Raw genomic sequence first — 13,623 nt, 5'->3', positions numbered from 1 at the left:
CTCGTGCGACGCGGAGCGGACGGTGGCCGGACGCGGGCGGGCGGACCCGGTCCGCGGCGGGTCCGCGACGGACACGGTCCGCGACGGGTCCGTGACGCGGGGCCGGCGAGCTGCAGACGCCGCGAGCCGCACCGCGCGCGGCTCACGGACTTGCGGACTTTGCACTGACTCACACCCGCCCTAGTCCCAACCCGTCGAGTCCGCGAACTGGCGGCCGCCGCGGCCGATGACGTCGCGCTCCTACAAATAAGCCTGGCACAGACCACGACCGCATGGCGCCCCTCGGGTGCCTTGAGAACCTCGACGTGCTGGGGCACCAGCCGTCGCTCCACAAGCTCTACACACAGATCTGCTCGGTCTTTGCCGGCGACGCCGACCGCGATGCCGCCACCAAGACGCTCCGCGACGGCCTCGACGCCCTCGCGGCCGCGTTTCCCTGGGTCTGCGGCGACGTCGTCAACACCGGTGCGGGGCCGAACGTGACCGGCACGTTCAAGATCGTGGCGCGCGACCAGATCCCGCTGGTCGTGCGCGATCTTACCACGGACCCGGCCGCGCCGACCGTGGCCTCGCTGCGCGCAGCAAAATACCCGTTCAGGCTCCTTGACGAGAAGCTGATCGCGCCGTGCATGACGCTCAATCCGCCCGGCACGGCCGCCGGACTCGTCGCCGAGACCGGCCCGGTTCTGGCCGTGCAGATCAACTTCATTGTCGGCGGCGTCGTGCTGACCGTCGCCAGCCAGCACAACGCCATGGACATGGTCGGCCAGGGCAACGTCATGCGGTGGCTCAGCCAGGCCTGCGCCGGCGTCCTGCCCTCCGCGGCCGACCTCGCTGCCGGCAACGCCGACAAGCGCGCGTCCGTGCCGCTCATGGACGCGGCCTGGCAGCCAGGATCCGATCTCGACCACCAGATGGCGCGGCCGCCGGTGCCGGCCGCGGCGCGGCCGACGACCTGGGCGTACGTGCGGTTCAGCGCGGCCGCTCTTGGCCGGCTCAAGGCCGCCGCCAACGCGACCAAGGACGCTGACGTCGACTTTGTCTCGACCGACGACGCCGCCACGGCGCTGCTGTGGCAGTGCGTCACGCGCGCCCGCGCGCCGCGGCTCAAGCCGGACGCGGTCACCACCTTCGGTCGCGCTGTCGACGTGCGTCCGTTCCTGCACGTGCCGGACTCGTACCCGGGCGCGCTCTCGAACATGGTGTTCAGCAGCTTTGCCGTGCCAGACCTGGCCACAGCCTCGCTCGGCGCAGTCGCGTCCGCCCTGCGCCGCCAGCTCTACCCTCGCGTCTACGACGTGGCCTACCGTACGCGCGCACTGGCGACCCTCCTCGACCGGTCGCCCGACAAGACGGTGGTCGCGCTGACCGCGCCCGTCGACGCCGAGACTGGCATCATGCTGAGCTCCTGGGCCAAGGTCGACGTCTACGCGCTCGACTTTGGCCTCGGTCTTGGCAAGCCCGAGGCCGTCCGCCGGCCGCGCTTCCTGCCGATCGAGAGTCTGGGCTACATCATGCCCAAGGCCCCAGACGGCGAGCTGGTCATTGGTATTGGCCTCTGCGACGACGACTGGACGCGTCTCGGCGCAGACGCGGTCTGGAACGAGTACGCGGAATACGTGGGTTGAGCGCACTGCGCCGCACGGCGTGCGGCTCGTATATCAGCCGCACGGTGTGCGGCGGTGTGCGGCTATATGCTCTTGCGGCTATATGATCATGTGGCTATATGATCTTGCGGCTGTATGCCATGTGTGGCTGTATGCACCTACGCGGCTATGCGCGCGACGGTTAGTCCCTAGTTACACCCCGCGGCTATATGTCTATATACGCGTCATCTCAATCATAACATCTGCCCGCGGGGCACCCAGCCTCGCGCCCCTGGAAGCCCGTCAGCGGCTCCGCTTAGTAGACAGCACCCCACCGAAGGTGGTCGGCCTCAATTGCCCCACAGAGTCGCCATCGCGGCTCACCCGCACGGACACACTGCGGCTATATGCACGCCGGTGGCTACGTGCGGCATAGCACCACACCTTCAGTCCCGTAGACAATGGCCTGGCAGTGCTCGGGTTCCTCCAACGACGAGCTGGTGAGCAACCTGGTAGCGGCCGAGCTCGCCAGCGACCGCGTAGCCGGCGCGATGCGTGCGGTAAGTCCAGGGAGGCTGCGCTGACGCCAGGTCGATAGGGCCTATTTTGCCCCCCGCCAGCCGTACGCAGACGCGCCACAGCTGATCGGCTACGAGGCCACGATCTCGGCGCCGCACATGCACGCGCTGGCGCTGTCGCAGCTGGAGCCCAGCCTGGGAGCAGGCGCGCGCGTGCTCGACGTTGGCTGCGGCTCAGGGTACTTGCTGGCGGTGCTGGCCCGTTTGGTCGGGCCGACCGGCTCAGTCGTCGGCGTCGAGCACATTCCCGAGCTCTGTACGCTGGCAACGCGCAACCTGGCGCGCCAGGGCGTCGCCGCCGGCACCGACGTCGACGTTATCTGCGGCGACGGCCGCCAACCGCTGCCGGGACGCGTGTTTGACGCGATCCACGTGGGAGCCGCCGCCGACGAGGCCGCCGTGGCCGCTGTCGCCACGATGCTTGCGCCCGGCGGCCGCATGTTTGTGCCGGTGCGTGCGGCCGACGGCGAGCAGTACGTGTATGAGCTGCGGCGCGACGCGGCCGGCGCGCTGACGCGTGAGCGCAAGATGGGCGTCCGCTACGTGCTGTTGACAGACCGTTCCGAATAGATTAGCTAGCTGCGGCCAGCGCGCGCGCGTCGGCCAGTTCCGCCGCCGTGGCCGGCCGCCAGCTGGCCGTGTGCGCCTGGCCTGGATGGTCAAAGTCGTCGACGACGACGGCGCCTGCGCCGCCAAAGACCATGCCGCGGCACCGCTCAATGATCGCGCGGCCACCGGCGCCGCCCAGGTACACGTAGACGCCGTCGCAGTCGTGGATCCGCAGCTGGTGGGACCCGCCCGCGAGGACAACGGTGGACTGGTGCAGCCGGTTGAGGAACGTGGGCCCGGCGACGGCCGCGTCGACGACGACGGTTGATCCGACCACGTCGGCTAGCTGGACGGTGGACGCCGGATCGGCTACGCGCACGCGACAGCGCTCGAGATGCGTCGCGCGCGCGATGCCGTCGGCGACAGCGACGGCGACGGTTGCGTCCGTGGTCACAGGCGGCTCAGGGACGGCCGGCGCGGCCGGCGCGGCCGGCTTGATTGGCTCGGGCTCGGGTGCCGGCGCCGCCCGCGGCCGCTGCGAGAAGCGGAACCGTGCCCGCGACGGCTGCTGTTCGTGCACCGCCGTCGACAGCTCGGCGAGAGTCTGGCCGTAGCTGCGCTGGTCGTAGGCCGAGAGCTCAGACTGGGCGTCCTGCACGGATTTCAGCAGGCTCTCGAGCAACTCGCGGGCCTCGGCGGGAGCGCCGGCGGCCAGGCGATCGCGGATCGCTAGGGTCAGCTCGTCCGGACGCGTGCATACCCTGGGCGTCGGCCTGGAAGAGGTGGTAGAACGCGAGCGAGTCCATGGTGGTGAGGGAGCGCGGCTAGGGCGATATAGGGCACGAGCCGCACGCGGTGCGGCGCGGCGCACTGCTGCGGACGGGCTGACGCGGTCGTGGCCCCGTCGCCGCGCCGCCGCAGCGTCAGACACGCAGGTCAATGATGTCTATTATATGCTTAAATACAGTCCCGTGCAATTTTCCCAGTCGTAGCCTACTTCTCGGGGTTGAAAATCCCCCGGCCTTCGCCAAGCTCCTCCACGGTCTGAGACAGCGGGCGGCGGTACGAGACCTGCCAGAGGCCGCCCTTGTAGAGGCCGTGCTGGTTCAGGGACTGGCCCGACGTGGCGTCGGCGTTGGCGCGGTCGAGGTCGAACTCGCCGTCGACGGTGGTCGGCGCCCACTGCAGCGACTGCTTGCCGGCCCACGTGTAGAGGCCGAGGAACACGGCGCCGAGGGTGGCGTAGCCGGCGACGCGCGGAATCGTCCGCGGCTTGAAGAGCACGCCGGTGATGGCACCGGTGACGGCGCCGGTGACGGCCGCGTTGGTCGCGTCCTCGGTCTTGCGCAGGTTCGACATGGCGCACAGCACAAAGATGTAGTTGGCCGAGATCGCGCCCGACGTGAGCGTGACCTTGGACAGCGTCCGCACAAACGCCGACGTGAACTTGGGCGTCCGCCGCTCGATCATGTACTCGTAAAACACGTGCGAGATGCCGCCGAGACCGGATCCGAGGAAGAAGTACTTCTTGGTCATGGCGAGCGTGTCGCGCGGGTAGTACGGGGCGTACTCCTGGATGGGGAATGTGACCTGGGGAGGGATGGACGCCATTCTGGAGGTCAGCTCGATCGCAGAGAGGCGCCGGGAGCGCGGGCGGCCTGCGGGCGCGGGCAATGCGGTCGTGCGTACCTGCTTCGACTGTGTGCTCTGCTGCTATCCAATGCCGCGGGGCTCGACTGTGCTGGATTGTGTCCTGCGTGTTTTTTGGTGAAAATTCTGGCGCTTGGTCGCTACAGACTTTGATTCGAGGACGGCGGTGAGTATCATGGGCCGGGTAACCACGCTAGCCAATCAGCGCGCATATATTTGTGTCAGCACGCCGCGCCGGCCCCGCAGAGCGCCGCACACCGTGCGGCTCACCACACAGCCGGCGGTTCACGCCGTACACAGGCAGCCGGCCCGCGCCGGGTAACGGGTGCGGCCCGGGGAAAAAAAAAAGGGAAGAAAGGGGGGCCGGGCCGGGAATTGAACCCGGGACCACTCGCACCCGAAGCGAGTATCATACTACTAGACCACACGGCCCTTTCTTGTACTTCAGACCAACGTTGGCACCTGAGTGTTGCTGGCACCCCGGCCATCACCGCAAGCGCAACGCTCCCCACCCACGCGCATAATCACCGTGCGCCCACAGCAGCCGCTAGCTGTGCGGCCCCTAGACTGCCAAGAGCCGAGCGCCCACACGCAGGCGCCCAATCGACGGGCTCGCGCCCACCACTACTCTGGCATCCAATTGACGAGTCTCGGCGACTCCGTCGTGGATGCTGCCTACAGCCGCACGGTAAGCTAGCACCGGCCGCAAACAGGCCCTGCAGTGCTTTGCCAGGCGGCACGTCGTTCCCGCCGTCGCACACCACTCGTGGCCCCATCCTAGCTATAGTGCCGATCCATCAAGGAGTCGCGGCCAGGCACGGCCAGCGTGACACTTCCAGATGCTAGCGCGTCTCCGGCGGGCTACCCCAGCGTGGCACTCGGGTTGCCTGTTGCGCACGCGGGCATCCGAGTTAGGCAATGCCCTAACCCAGTCAGGAAAGAACAATGTATGGGCCAGCTCGCTTTCGGGGCGCAGCGTACAAACCTAGGGCCCGATCTCTGTGTTATAAGAACACGCTGAATCCAGCGGGGCACACATAGCAATGGCAGCCAGGCTGTGTGTCACGGGCGACCTACGAGCAGCGCTGCGCGGACGCGCTGCGTGCGGGCGGCTGACGATCCGGACCCCGCGTCCGGCGGCCGCGATCGCTCCCGCGGGCCTGTGTGGTCCGCGGGCGCCGCGCCCCAGCATGCGCCTCGGTGGCGGTGCGGTGCGCGCGTTTTCGGCGACGTCATCGCGCGCCGTTCTCGAGAACCTCGATCCGCGCGCCGGCGCCGACGACGACGACAAGCCCCGGCGGTCCTACAGCGAGATCGGTCTGAAGATGCTCGAGACCGCGCTCGTCACGTTCGCGTCGATCGCGGTCCTCGGCCTGACCGGCTACGTCTACCACAACTACTACCAGCACCATGTGCTGACCAAGATGGCGGCCGCGTTCCGGTCGGGCACGCCCGCCCTCGACCTGGCCATCTGGCACAAGGCCGGCGAGGGCGACGACACTTGGTATGTGGCCCAATGGCTCGGCTGACGCCAGGATCAAGCGCGAGGAGCAGGCCTTCATCGACCGCGTCGTGGCCGGCGAGATCATCGGCCGGTACTATCTGATTGTAAGTCCCGCGCGGGCGCGCTGACCCAGATCGGCGAGAAGGGCACCGGCAAGAGCTCGATGCTGCTGGACGCGCTGCGCAAGGTCGAGGGCCGCAACTGCTCCATGTTCGAGGCGCACGCGGACCCCGAGATCGTGCGCATCCGGCTCGGCAAGGCCATGAACTACTTCTTCCACGAAGGTGCGTCGACCGCGGCACGGCTGACCCAGACTACATCGGCGGCCTGTTCTCGATCCGCGGGCCGCGCGACACGACCGCGCTGCTGGACATCGAGCGCGCGTTCGACAAGCTCGAGGTGCTGGCCCTGGAAAACATCAAAAAGACCGGCAAGCCGCTGATCCTGATCGTGAACTCGACGCATCTGATGGTAAGTCGCCCGCGGCTGCGCTGACCCAGCGCGACGACGAGGACGGCCAGGACCTGGTCGAGCTCTTCCAGCAGCGCGCCGAGGCGTTCAGCGCGTCCGGCCTGGTCACCATGATCTTCAACTCGGACGACTACTGGGTGTACGAGCGGTTCAAGCGGCTCGGCACGCGGCTGGACGTGATCACGATCCAGGACCTCGACCGCCACAAGGCCGTGGCTGCGCTGCGCATCTGGCGCCGCAAGTACCACGGCGAGGAGCTCACGGACCGGCAGTGCAACGACGTCTACAACATGATTGGCGGCCGGGCGCAGCATCTCAACCGCGCCGCCCAGCACCACGACATGCTGCGCTTCTGCCGGCTGACGATCGAGCGCGAGAAGACGTGGTTCCTCAACCAGTGCGGCATGCTGGGCATGGAGATGGACGACGACGTCATGGAGAGCGGCAAGTTCTCGACGTCGGCCATGCTGCTCATGAGAGAGCTTGTCGAGCTCGACAAGGCCCACCGCGACAAGCACGGCGACATCGACGACTCCAAGGACCACTACCTGCCGTCGCTGCCGCTGTGGCGAGCCCGCCAGGTCATGACCCGGCCGGACTACATCCAGAAGTACGACAACCTGAACCTGTTCACGATCGACTCCAACTCGATGGTCCGGGCAGACTCGGTCGTGAGCATGGTCGCGTTCCGCCAGATCGCGGCCATGCCCGGCTTTGACAAGCTGCTGGAGGACACCATGGAGCGCGTGGCCCAGATCGAGAGCCTGGGACGCACGCGCGAGATCGTGGCCAAGGACCTGGTCAACACGCCCGGATCGTACGAGATCCTGCTCAAGCAGGGCCCGAGCCGGGACGCCGTGCGGTTCCGGTACGTGCCGCCGCCGGACGAAGAGGACGAGGACGCGGTGCCGGCGACGGCGCCGCCGGAAACGCCGCTCGTGAACGAGGACATCATAGAGATCCTGGACGCGCAGCCCGGCGGGTTGGCGGCGGCGGCGGCGGAGATGATTGCGGCGGCGCAGCCGGCCGCGGCGGCGGCCGCGGCGCCGACCGCTGCGCCGACCGCGGCGGCGGCCGCTGCGCCGACCGCGGCGCCGCCGACCGCCTCCGCCGCGGTCCCGCCGGCGCCGCCGACTGCCCCCAGCACGCCGCCGACCGCGCAGGACACGGCCGTCGGCCGCTTCATCGCGTCCCTCGTCAAGTCCGACTAGATTCCAATATATACATTCTCTAGCGCACGTACTTGCGACAGCTCTGCCGGTCAGCCAGGCCAGCGACCACTCACCTCTCGTAGAACGCGAATCTGGGCGCTCGCGCGCTCGAAGACCTCCTCGTACATGCGTATGCTCTCGTTGACAACCTCGTTCTTCGTCTTGCGGCCGTCGCAGATCTCTCTCATCATGATTTCCATCTGAGTCAGCCAGGCACGGCCCCAGACGTACCTCTTTGCGCAGCAGCGGCTTGGACAGCGACTTTTCGAAACCGATCTCGTTGTAGCCCTCGACCAGCGCGACGCCGAGCGTCGTCGGAATGAACTCCATGTTGCCGCCGCCCGAGTTGCCGGCGCTGCCGGCGGCGCCGCCGCGGCCGCCGCGGGCCGCACGACCGCCGCGGGCGCCGCGACGGCCCGCGCGCTGCCCGCGGCCGCTGGCGCCGCCCCGCCCCGACCCCGCCCACGGCGCGTTCGCAAAGTCGACCGTCAGCGGGTCCGGGTACCGGCCCGGCGCACCCTTGGGCACCTTCACGGCGTACTGGCGGGTCAAAATGGTCTCGATGTGCTCGGCCATGGTCGCGTCGGTGCCGATGCCGTTCGAGTCCATCAGCGCGATCAGCTCGGCCTCGGTCAGGTAGTTGGGGGCCGTCGTCTTGCCCTCCTTGATCTTGGTCTCGGTCAGCGGGACCATCTCGCCCTGGGTAAACGTCGGCAGCATCTGGGTGGACGTCCAGCGGTCGTACGGGTACACGTCCAGGTAGTTGCGCTGCAGCACGGTCAGGCCCGAGGCCGAGAACCGCTCGCGCGACCAGTCCAGCATGATCTCGACCGACTCGCCCTTGGCGTCGTCCGAGCAGCACGCCAAAAAGTGCTGCACGATCAGCGTGTAGACCCGGTGGTGCTCGTGGTCGATTGCCGGCATGGACACGTGCGCGACCGGGTGGATCGGCGGGTGGGCGTGGTCGTCGTTCTTGCCCTGGCGCGGCGCGCGGAAGCCGCCGTCGAGCAGGCCCTGCGCGTACGCGCCCCAGTTGTTGTCGGCCGTCTGTTTGCGCACGAGCGCCTGCAAATCCATGCCGGGGTCGAACCGGTCGGTCTCAGTGCGCGGGTACGACACAAAGCCCTGCGTGTAGAGCTTCTCGGCGATGTCCATGACGCGCTTGGCGCTCAGACCGAGAAACATGGATCCGCGCTTCTGCAGCTCGACGGTGGTCAGCGGCAGCGGCCGCCACTTGGACGTCGGCTTCTTGACGACGCTGACCACGCGCGCCTCGGTCGCCTCGAGGCACCGCTCCATGATCAGCGTGACCGCCATGCGGTCAAAGAGGTGGTTGCGCTTCCACTTGAACGTCACGTCGATGTCCTCGCGCCGGCACATCACGCTGATGTACCAGAAGCACTCGGGCACAAACCCGGCCACGCGCTTGAACCGGTCGACCACGAACCCCAGCGTCGGGAACTGGCACGACCCGTACGAGATCAGCGACGACGACAGCTTCTGCGAGCTGTCGCGCAGGCCGAGCGTCTGGAACCGCGTGAACGCCGCCCCCAGCCGCAGATCGATCTCGATGCGGGCGCCGACCGCGTCGGCCTGGCGCTGGTCGAGCTCCTGCGGGTTCTGCGCGGCCGCGTGGATGTGCCTGGGTCAGCGGAGCCGACCAAACACGTACTGTCGTTCGAGGTTGCTGAACCGCGCGCGCTTCACCGCCAGCCGCGGGTTCGCCTCGCGCGCGATCTGGCACACCTCCGAGCCGATGTGCTCGCCCTCGCGATCGCAGTCAGTCCAGATCATGAGCCCGGCGGCGTGGCGGCTCTCGGTGCGGATGTTCTGGGCCACGGCCTTCTTGTCCTGGCGTCAGCGGCGCCGCGGCCAAACGTACGTCGTCGACCTTGATCACGATCTGCGAGTGGAACAGCTCCTGGGGCGCGCACGACTGCCAGCTGCGGTAGCGCGCGTCAAAGTCGGCGGCCATGATGTGGCCCACGACGGACGTCATGGTGACCTCGGCCTCGCCCCATGGCGCCGGAAAACGGTACGTGAAGTCGTAGTTCTTGATGAACTTGTTGCCGGTGTTGCGCTGGGGTCAGCGGCGCCGCGGACGCACGTACCACATTGACGCGGCCGCCGCCGAGGATCTGGGCGACCGACTTGGCGATGGAGGGCTTCTCGGCGACGCAGAGGACCTTCATGGGTGGTGAGGCGGACGGCGACGGGCGGTGAGCGCGCCGCGGACACGTGACGCCGCGTGTCATGTGACCTGCGCGTGACGCCGGACGACCGGGCCCAGCGTGATGGCGCTCAGGGTGACGACCCGCGCCCTGGGTCGCGTCGCACGTAGCAGGCGCCCGGCGCACTGGAGCTCCGCTGACCCTCGCGGTAGCGCGCCAGCGCGCTGGATCCGCGTCGATGAGCACACGCGCCTTCCGGTGCCCCTTCAGGCTAGCGCGTGACCCCACCTGCAGCCTGCAGCGACGGCTGTCGCCGCCGCACGTCGCCGCGTCGCACGCGGCCGCCCCGCCTGCCTGATTGCCCACGGCCGCGCACGGATGGCCGGACGGGTGCCCAAGGCGGCCACGGGGGCCACGGCGCCGGCGGGGTCGACCCCGCCCCCGCCTCGGCTGCGGCTGCTGTGCAGCGGCGTTTGCCGGACCAGCGGGAGGCCAGGCTCGGCTGGCACCAGGCCGCCGGATCGGGCACCAGCCGTGCCGGCTCGGTCAGCGCCCGCCCGCTGCACGCGGTGGTGGGCGCCATGGCCAGTGCGGCGGGCGCGCGCCGCGGCGGGCGCTGTGCCACGGCGTGCGCGGGCGGGCGGTGATCACACTCACGTGACCGTACCGTTCCCCGCTTGGGCTCTCGGTTCTTGTTCTTCCCCGGATTTCGCGCAAGTGCGGAGACGCCCCCTTCGGGCAGCCGTAGGGCCGGCGGGGCCCGCCACAGTCGGCCGCGGGGCCCGCCACTGCCGGCTGGCCGACCCCTGCAGGCGGGCGGCCGGCGAGCTGCGTTCGCGGCGATCGTCGCGTCTCCGCAGCGCGCACTCGGCACCGCGGCCAGATCCACAAATCAAACCTAGCCCCCCAACCAGGCCCCGCTTGCCGGGGCACGCACGAGCCGGCGGCATGTGGCAGCTCATGTGCCGCCGTCGTTGTCTGCACTGATCGGCCTGCGACGTCGACCCCAGATCGATGACGCCAGCCGTCCGCGCGTGGCCTACGGCAGTACCCTGGCGCCGCGCCCCGCACGGGCTCAACGTGCCCCTCGTGCGGCCGCATCTTTGTTTGTACTATATATAGGTGGGCGTGGTCCTTGTGTGTCCCCCAGAGCTTTTGTTCCGCGCGCCTTGTTTTGCGTGCTTGTTTGCCCCGGCACCTCAAGAATAAATAGTCCCCCGACCTCTCGGGCAACCTACAACGGACTACGACTTACAAAATGACTGACGCCACTACAGTCCCCGCTAGCCACCTGCCAGAGGCGTCCATGCCCTCCTCCAATGACTACGATCTCGAGGCCGGCCGCAACAAAGAGGGCGGCTCGGTTGACACCGAGTTCGACCGTGACCAGCTGCTGACGCGCATCCGCACGTCCAACTCGGTCTCGATCCCGCCCGAGCTCTTTGAGAAGCTCTACCTGTCGCCTGAGAAGCACGTCAAGGGCAACCTGCGCCAGACGTTTGCCAACCCTACCCCTGCGTACGTTGCTCCGCCGCGATCCTGCTGACCCCAGTGCCCTTCTCGGCCACGTTATCTGTATCTGCCCGCTCGGCTGTGACCTGCTCCAGCTCCGCGGCGCCGGCCAGTGGGGTGCCGCGTCTACGTAAGTGCGAACATGCGCGAGTTGGGAATGGTGTCGCGAGCTTAATTCGGCTAACACCTGTCAGCGGCGCCTTTGTCTTCCTCGGCGGCCTACTGCTGATCCTGTCGGGCATCTTTGAGTTCATCCTCGGAAACACGTTCTCGTTTGTGGTCTTCTTCGCGTTCGGTAAGTGGCTTGCGCTGCGCGGCTCCTGACCCCAGGCGGTTTCTGGCTCTCGTTCGCCGGAACCCTCGTGCCCGCGTTCAATTCGGTTGGCGCGTACTCGTCCACCGGCGACTCGCTCGTACTCGGACTCAACACAAAGGGCTTCCAAACGTCGTTTGCGTTCTACCTGCTCTTCTGGACGATGTTGGCTATCATCATGACGCTGTGCGCTCTCCGAACCAACGTCGTCTTCGTCCTGCTCTTCTTCTTCCTGGACATGACACTCCTGCTGCTCACGATCGGCTACTTTACGCTTTCGGTCGACTACCAGAAGGCCATCAACATCTGCAAGGCAGGAGGAGCGACCGCGCTGGCTTGTGGTCTCTGCGGCATGTACCTTTTCGTCGTGCTGATGTTCATCGCCGTCGACTTCCCGATCCTGTTCCCGGTCGGCGACCTCAGCCACAAGATCAAGGGCTGGCAGGAGAAGCACGGCCCGCTCAAGAACGCGTGAGCCTGATATTTACTTAATTTAATGCGACTTGGTAACTACATGTCACGTGATGCGGACCGTGCGGCGGCGCGTGCGCCGATGCCGCTAGCGCAGATAACGATAAGAGTGTATTCAACGTCTAGGCGGTGCCGTTCGGGCGCAGACCGCAGTAGAACGCCAGACCGTAGTCGGTCGACGTGAACGTGATCGTGGTGCCCTTCTTGAAGTAGAACACGTCGCCGGGCGAGGCCGTGACCTCGTAGCCGGTCTCGTCCTTCATGGTGAAATTGCCCTCGAGGATGACCTTCATCTCATCGTACGTGTACGTGTACACAAGCGGCGTGCCCGACTCCTGGCGGTAGAAGCCCGACGAGATCTGCTTGTCGGGCTCGGCGTCCGACGAGAAGACGTCGCCCAGGAACGCGTTGTTGTTGGCGATGTGGGGAGGCTTCTCCGACGAAGCGGCCTTCTTGTAGAGCATAGGCATCTTGGCTGATTGACTGATTGACTTTGACCTGAGGATCACTGTCGCTCCGACGGGCTCTGGCGCCCGTTTATATACGTGTGCGCTATCGCGGCCTGCCCACTATCCGCTTGGAGAGATACGAGCGCGGAGCGTGGAAAGTCTATTTGACGATAGTAGGGCCCCGACTATGCTCGAGCAAGAAATATGTTCCCTCGCGCTTGTGCGGGGCGGCTGCCGTCGCGGACAGCCTAAGCATAGATCAGGGCCTGTGTTCCGGTGGCTTCTGCACAACGTCTGCGGCCGCACGCTCCCGGTGCCGACTCGGTCGCATTCGTCTGCGAGTCCTGGCAGCGCTTCCACCGGCCCGTCTGCTCGCGGTCAAAAGAGCCGGGCGCTGACAAAGGACAAGACGGCGCGACTATCAGGTTGGCTATCGCCCCACCACCGCTGTCGATCACTCGAGACGCGCCCGTACCCGGCCCCGGGTAAACGCGCGAGCAGCCATCCGACACGCGTGGTCTGTTTACCCTGATAAGCTACGAGCGGCCACGGCGTCGTGCCGCTGCTGCCGACTGGCAGCGGCGTGGAGATGCCCCGCCGACTGTCAACGGCGTGGAGATGCCCGGACCGGGCAGAGAGCTGTGGCGTCTGACGCACGAGTCAGTGCGGTGAACCGAGCCGGGTCACTGAGCCGCACGGGCGTAGCAGGGCGGTGCATGTGGCGCATCCACCGATAACGCCTGGCCAGGCGCTATATATAGACAGGGGCTGAGCTGCCAGGTAACCAGGCCAAACGTGACCCGGCGCAGCCACGAACCGCGCCTCGGTCACAAACTGGCCGGTAACGTGGCTGTCTCAGGTCCATTACCCGTTACCGTGCACCGCCGCAGCGGCGCCCCGCCGCACGCCGATACTAGACGTAGGCTCCACGCCGCATTCACGTGTGCCAGGTCGCAGAGAGCGCGCGACCCGCAGGTCTAGCCGCACGCCCAAAATAACCGCGGGCCGACCCCGCAGCCTTCTCCGCGTGCAGCCACTGGTACCCGCGACCCTTGCCGCTGGTACCCGCGACCCTTTCGCGAGTACTAGCCGCGCTAGCTGGCTGTCCTGCGCGTACGCCGCCACAGCTTTCGGCCCGCCCGGGCCCCGACCAGCCGA

The 13,623-nt window shown here is 67.4% G+C and overlaps 8 protein-coding genes and 1 non-coding gene across 9 annotated transcripts; 4 read left to right on the top strand and 5 right to left on the bottom strand.

The window, feature by feature from the left end:
* The first annotated feature begins 128 nt into the window (after positions 1-128).
* Positions 129-2,047, top strand: V1510DRAFT_421249 (acetyltransferase). The gene has a single exon (XM_066934582.1). It carries the CDS (start codon positions 273-275, stop codon positions 1,626-1,628), a length of 1,356 nt encoding a protein of 451 aa, XP_066787437.1. The 5' UTR covers positions 129-272; the 3' UTR covers positions 1,629-2,047.
* V1510DRAFT_421246 (O-methyltransferase) lies at positions 2,048-2,751 on the top strand (the record flags this gene model as incomplete). Its single annotated transcript, XM_066934581.1, has 2 exons — positions 2,048-2,146; positions 2,177-2,751. The coding sequence occupies 2 exons, from the start codon at positions 2,048-2,050 to the stop codon at positions 2,732-2,734; spliced, it is 657 nt and encodes a 218-aa protein (XP_066787436.1). The 3' UTR covers positions 2,735-2,751.
* V1510DRAFT_404478 (uncharacterized protein) lies at positions 2,736-3,519 on the bottom strand (the record flags this gene model as incomplete). Its single annotated transcript, XM_066932249.1, has 2 exons — positions 2,736-3,442; positions 3,474-3,519. 2 exons carry the CDS (start codon positions 3,517-3,519, stop codon positions 2,736-2,738), a joined length of 753 nt encoding a protein of 250 aa, XP_066787435.1.
* A 123-nt stretch (positions 3,520-3,642) lies between these two features.
* Positions 3,643-4,498, bottom strand: V1510DRAFT_421244 (uncharacterized protein). The gene is made up of 2 exons (XM_066934580.1): positions 4,403-4,498; positions 3,643-4,325 (listed from the first exon to the last, which is right to left on the bottom strand). The coding sequence occupies exon 2, from the start codon at positions 4,322-4,324 to the stop codon at positions 3,707-3,709; it is 618 nt and encodes a 205-aa protein (XP_066787434.1). The 5' UTR covers position 4,325; positions 4,403-4,498; the 3' UTR covers positions 3,643-3,706.
* Positions 4,499-4,723: 225 nt separating this feature from the next.
* Positions 4,724-4,795, bottom strand: V1510DRAFT_t212. Its single transcript has one exon. It is a non-coding gene; the product is annotated as a tRNA-Pro (tRNA).
* Positions 4,796-5,412: 617 nt separating this feature from the next.
* On the top strand, positions 5,413-7,549 carry V1510DRAFT_397942 (uncharacterized protein; the record flags this gene model as incomplete). Its single annotated transcript, XM_066931916.1, has 5 exons — positions 5,413-5,867; positions 5,899-5,971; positions 6,001-6,151; positions 6,181-6,338; positions 6,368-7,549. Exons 1-5 carry the CDS (start codon positions 5,554-5,556, stop codon positions 7,547-7,549), a joined length of 1,878 nt encoding a protein of 625 aa, XP_066787433.1. The 5' UTR covers positions 5,413-5,553.
* A 50-nt stretch (positions 7,550-7,599) lies between these two features.
* Positions 7,600-9,741, bottom strand: V1510DRAFT_426994 (DNA topoisomerase; the record flags this gene model as incomplete). The annotated part of the gene is made up of 5 exons (XM_066935188.1): positions 7,600-7,749; positions 7,781-9,191; positions 9,222-9,400; positions 9,432-9,629; positions 9,661-9,741. 5 exons carry the CDS (start codon positions 9,739-9,741, stop codon positions 7,600-7,602), a joined length of 2,019 nt encoding a protein of 672 aa, XP_066787432.1.
* Positions 9,742-11,026: 1,285 nt separating this feature from the next.
* On the top strand, positions 11,027-12,020 carry V1510DRAFT_404474 (GPR1/FUN34/yaaH family-domain-containing protein; the record flags this gene model as incomplete). Its single annotated transcript, XM_066932248.1, has 4 exons — positions 11,027-11,238; positions 11,273-11,362; positions 11,427-11,527; positions 11,563-12,020. 4 exons carry the CDS (start codon positions 11,027-11,029, stop codon positions 12,018-12,020), a joined length of 861 nt encoding a protein of 286 aa, XP_066787431.1.
* A 7-nt stretch (positions 12,021-12,027) lies between these two features.
* V1510DRAFT_421230 (RmlC-like cupin domain-containing protein) lies at positions 12,028-12,517 on the bottom strand. Its single transcript, XM_066934579.1, has one exon. It carries the CDS (start codon positions 12,484-12,486, stop codon positions 12,139-12,141), a length of 348 nt encoding a protein of 115 aa, XP_066787430.1. The 5' UTR covers positions 12,487-12,517; the 3' UTR covers positions 12,028-12,138.
* Positions 12,518-13,623: the final 1,106 nt, after the last annotated feature.

This window comes from Dipodascopsis tothii, assembly GCF_038497935.1.
Source record: "Dipodascopsis tothii strain CBS 759.85 unplaced genomic scaffold V1510scaffold_29, whole genome shotgun sequence".
Taxonomy (NCBI): domain Eukaryota; kingdom Fungi; phylum Ascomycota; class Lipomycetes; order Lipomycetales; family Lipomycetaceae; genus Neoaidaea; species Neoaidaea tothii.
This window is presented reverse-complemented; position numbering and strand designations above follow the sequence as displayed.

Coding starts and splice junctions, on each gene's coding strand:
- V1510DRAFT_421249 (XM_066934582.1), top strand. CDS start 273: ATGGCGCCCCTCGGGTGCCTTGAGAACCTCGACGTGCTGGGGCACCAG.
- V1510DRAFT_421244 (XM_066934580.1), bottom strand. CDS start 4,324: ATGGCGTCCATCCCTCCCCAGGTCACATTCCCCATCCAGGAGTACGCC.
- V1510DRAFT_421230 (XM_066934579.1), bottom strand. CDS start 12,486: ATGCCTATGCTCTACAAGAAGGCCGCTTCGTCGGAGAAGCCTCCCCAC.